Source organism: Oryza sativa, chromosome 4 (genome assembly GCF_034140825.1).
Source record: "Oryza sativa Japonica Group chromosome 4, ASM3414082v1".
Classification (NCBI taxonomy): Eukaryota; Viridiplantae; Streptophyta; class Magnoliopsida; order Poales; family Poaceae; genus Oryza; species Oryza sativa.
The window spans coordinates 33,886,675-33,891,484 of NC_089038.1; the positions used below are offsets into that span (position 1 = coordinate 33,886,675).

The 4,810-nt window shown below is 53.1% G+C and overlaps 1 protein-coding gene across 1 annotated transcript; it reads right to left on the reverse strand.

Moving 5' to 3' along the window:
• Window positions 1-3,289: 3,289 nt before the first annotated feature.
• On the reverse strand, window positions 3,290-4,214 carry LOC9267389 (glycine-rich cell wall structural protein). The gene is made up of 2 exons (XM_015778471.3): window positions 3,854-4,214; window positions 3,290-3,775 (listed from the first exon to the last, which is right to left on the reverse strand). Exons 1-2 carry the CDS (start codon window positions 4,144-4,146, stop codon window positions 3,484-3,486), a joined length of 585 nt encoding a protein of 194 aa, XP_015633957.1. The 5' UTR covers window positions 4,147-4,214; the 3' UTR covers window positions 3,290-3,483.
• Between the last annotated feature and the right edge of the window lie 596 nt (window positions 4,215-4,810).

Sequence of the window (4,810 nt, forward strand, 5' to 3'; positions counted from 1 at the left end):
CCCTATAAACCCGAGCTCCCTCCCTTTTTCCTTTCCTCTCCCATTCGCCTCCGCGCCATTGCCGCCGCCTCCCGTGCTCTGTTCGCCGTCGCCGTTCGTCGTTGCGCGTGTCGGAAGAGCCGGCACGAGCAAGGACGCGGAAGGGGACTCTGGGCGCACCCTCTTCTTCCTCTTCCTCGGCCCGAGGCCGGAGAGATCACTCCCGCGCCGTCGGCCTCTCGTCACTGCGCCCCTCCTCATCTCGGTAGTGCCTCTCTCCGTTCTCCCTCCTCGCTCCATCTTCCCCCCTTAGTTTTCGGTGGTAGCATGAGTAGCCTCCCCGTAGCTAGCCGGCGCCGCCCCGACCGTTGCCGTCGCTCGCCGTGTGCTCGCCGCCGTCGCCGCTCGAGCTCCGTAGCACCCGCTCGTCGCCAGCCTCGCTCGGCGTAGCTCCGCCCAATCCGACGCTAGCATCGGATTCCCATGGCCGCGTGGATGCTCTCACCGCCGGGAATCGACCCCTCGTGACCTCGTCGCCGTTTCCCTCTTCCCTCCCCGCCAGTTGCCGCCGCCGCGATTCGCCGCCGTCAAGCTCCCTCCGGCGAATCCGAGCCGTTGGCTCGTCTCCCCTCGTCACGTGCAACCACCCGGTGTGCTCGCTTTTGCCTGTATCGCCGTGGGTTGCTCCGTCGCTCGCCGCTGTCGACCGCCGTCCGTTCCGGCCGGCGTCGTCGTCTACCTCCCGCCGGCCCGCGTGGCAGCCACGTAGGCGCCACGTCGGCGCCAGCACAGCCAAGGCCGGGTCGAGTCGACCCCGGTCAGTCCCTTCCCGTGCGCGCGTTCCACCGCGAGCCGTGAGGCTGCGCGTGGGCCCGCCGCATCCGCGTCCACCGCGAACCGCGCGCGTGCACCGCGTCCCTCCCCCACCCTAGCGCCGCGCCGCGTGCTCCCTCCGCACGGTGAGCCGAGCCGCTGACAAGCGGGTCCCACCCGGGACTGCGCGTGGTGAGCCCGGTCCACCGGCCCTCTCTCTCCTCCCCTCCCGCGCGCGCGCTTGGGCCATCTTGGGCCGGCCGGCCCATTTAGCTCGGCCGGACCGCCCCATCTCTCTCGGGCCGCGCCCTAGCCGCCCGAGGAAAAGTCTAATTTCCATCCCTCTTTTCTTTCTTTTCTTTTCTTTTTCAAAAAGGATTTAATTAAATCCTTTTCCTTTAGACCAAAAATCCAATAATCTTAGAAATTCAATATCTTCCCAACCGTAAATCCGTTCGACTCCGTTCAACTTCCAAAATTCCTCAAATCTCGAGATCTATCTAATGGCACGCTTAGAGGTCATTAATAGGGCTTTATTTTCGCCGTTTGTTGAGTTGTCCCGTTTCGCGTGTAGTCTCGGAGCCCGAAGACCCGCAGTGCGAGGATTGCGAGGATCAAGCTCCAGATCTCGAGCAAGGCAAGCCACCTTTGAACATCTTGAGCCTATATTTGAAATTTAATTATGTTGCTTGAAAAATATTATGCATTGATAGGATCGCACTTTTTCTGTCGTCCCGTCTGCAAGGCAGATTGGCGGACCCACCTAGTTTGTTGCATTTGATCCTTCCTTTGTTAATTGTTATACCTTGTCCCCTTGTAACCATCTAGTTGCGTCTCGATATTCGTGCACCCTGTGCGAGTATCGACGGACGCCTTCAAACTTAAAAATCTGAATAACAACTTGGGTAAAACTTGGGTTTTACAAAAGATTTGGAAAACCCGACACCTGGGTCGGTGCTTGCGAACTAAATGAATTTCCAAAACCGCGGGCCGGGGAACGTACCGGGTGTACGGTTTCCCGCTCTCGCACTTAAGGACCGATTTCCTTGGAATTTCATCCAAACATAAGACAAGTACGACCACATGGGTGGAATGGGACACCCCTGGCTGAGTAACTAGCTTATCAGGGGAGCCTTGATGCCGAGAGACATGTGGATTCGCCGGGGTGGTGTCGGGGAGGACCCCTGGGCTTCCTGGCACAGTATGGTCTGGGACCTAACCTGTTGTTGGTCTGGGACCCCTCTCGTCGGCATATGGTAAACCTGTGTCGGCTTTGGAAATGCCTTGTCATGAAAGCTTGGAGGTCTCCCGACGTGGCTGATCCCCACGGGCTGGGTGATCCGGGTTAGTAATGTCGTGTGGGTAAAGTGTACCCCCTCTGCAGAGGTTAACAAACTGTTCGAACAGCCGTGCCCACGGTCATGGGCGGATGTGAGGTGATTCCTAGCGTAGTTTTGTTTGACTACTGCTTGTGAAATTGCTGTTGTGGATAGGGGTTCGATGTTTGAAAAATCTGCAGCTGATGGGATCAGCTAGGCCCGGGTGGCCGTTTGAAAGTTGTTGGCCCGGGTGGCCGTTTGAAAAGCTGTTGGCCGGGTGCCAACCTTGATTCAATTCTAAAGACTGATACATTGCACAAACTCCGACCGGACGAGACGCACTGTCTCAACCGTGTCGTTTGAGAAGCACTCACCTAGTTGTTTTTAGAAAAGAGTTCAAATAAAATCAATTGCAAAAACAACAGCCTTTCTTCGAAGCCTGCATTAAACACTTATTTCCCATGGCTTGCTGAGTACTCCCGTACTCACCCTTGCTCTATATAAATATCCCCCCCTCAGTTGCTGAAGAAGATGAAGCGGATTCTGTTGATGAGGAGTTCTTCCAGGAGCAAGCCGGCTACGATGAGTTTTAGGGTTTCGGCCTAGTTCCTAAGTCACGCCTGTGTTGATTGGTCCAAGTCCTGGCTTCCGTTTCCCTTTTGTAATGCAGTTGTGAGCTCGGGATCTGTCCGCAGCCCAACATGACTGTACCTCTACTCTATAATAAAGAGACCTCTGTTGCTGTGATATTCTGTCTTCCTGTGATACCAGCACTATTTCCTGGGACTGGTATCGATTAACAGGTTAATTTAGAGCGTCACGGGCTAGTTCCGGTCGGTACTAGTTCGGGGCGTGACAGATTTTAAGTTTTTGATTGCAAAATTTGACCACTCGTCTTATTCAAATTTTTTTTACAAATATAAAAGACGAAAAGTTGTGTTTAAAGTATTATAGATAATAAAGTAAGTCACAAAAAAATAAATAATAATTTTAAAAATTTTTGAATAAAATGAGTAGTCAAACGTTGCAGACAAAAATATCTTTTTTAATTAAGGCTGTGTTTAGTTCATGAAAAAAAATTAAAAGTTTGGAGAAAAAGTTAAAAGTTTATGTGTGTAGGAAAATTTTGGATGTGATATGATGGAAAGTTGAAAATTGAGGGTAAACTAAACACGGCCTAACAGTAAAAAATGCATCCAATAATTAAACTGATCATATATACATAAATACAACTGAGACAAGAAGTAATACTCAACTGGACAACCTCAAGGAGCTCTGATTTTTTCACAATCTATCTCATATTATAATGTACATAATGGCAACATATTAGTAGCAAGCAACACGTACAGTGGCCGAGTTAACTCCCGTGACGTCAGAACCCACCACCACCACCCCCGCCGCCGCCGCCGCCGCCGCAGCCGCCACCGCTGAATCCGCTGCTTGCCCCATGGTCACCGGAGTAGTGGTGCCCGCCGCCGCCGCCATGGTCTCCGCCATGGTGGTGCCAGCCTCCTCCACCATGGTCTCCGCCATGCCCGTGGTGATGGTGGTGCCCGCCGCCGCCGTGGTCCCCGCCATGCCCGTGGCCATGGTGGTGGTGTCCGCCGCCATTGTCTCCGCCATGTCCGTGGCCATGGTGGTGATGCCCGCCGTGAGCATCCGAGCTAGCAGCGAAAATGCACAAATCACAACAAGAGAGATGGAATTAAGCACTGATAGCACACGTGTTAACTCGTTCTTACCTAGGCTGGTCGCCGCCGCCGCCATCACCGCCATCGCCGCCGCCGTCCGGCCCGTCGCCACCACCATCGCCTCCGTCGCCGCCGCCACCATCCCCGTCTTCCCTGCGGCGGCGGCGCTTATCTTTCTTCCTTCTTGGGCTGTCTTTAGGCCCGTCGGCACAGCCGAACACCGCGATCGCCACGACGGCTAAGGCCGCGGCAAAGCCGAAGCCGATGAGGATCCAACCGGCAGCAGGAGCAGTAGGGACGGCGCCGAAGCCATTGCCCGCAGTAACAGCTAACGCCCTCACCATTGTTACCGAGCAAGAAGTGTCTAGCTAGCTAGCACTGTGTTCTTGCAGCAGCAGCAGCAAGCGAGAATGGAAGATGGATAAGTAGCACACAAGCTTAAAGTGCTTCTGTTAATTAGGTGCAGGAAAAATTAAGCACGCATCTTATGAAGTCTCGACGCGTTGTTTCTAAAAGGATAGCGAATGGATTTTCCAAACTTTGCTGAGAAATTGTGTTCGATCAGTAGTGCCCCAGAGGATATCGTCAAAAAAGTGTGAAATGAGCTAAGGTCAAGCCTTCAATGTTGACGAAGAGTTTGCGATGATAAAAACGGAAAGTCCGCAGCTAGACGACTTCTAATTCAGAGTGTGTTTAGTTCACATTAAAATTGAAAGTTTGGTTGAAATTGGAACGATGTGATGAAAAAATTGAAAATTTGTGTATGTAAGAAAGTTTCGATGTGATGGAAAAGTTGGAAGTTTGTTAAAAAAAATTGGATCGGTCTGAGGCTGCATACGCGTTCAGAAGTTGCACAGAAACTGGCTCATCTTGACCCATGGGCACAGTTATCGCCGCCGGCGGCGAGCTATCCGTGTGATTACGCCGAAACTCACCCGCCACCGACCACGCCCACAGATGATAATTCACCGAGGAGATTGGACGGTGAGTCATCGCGATGAGGCCCAG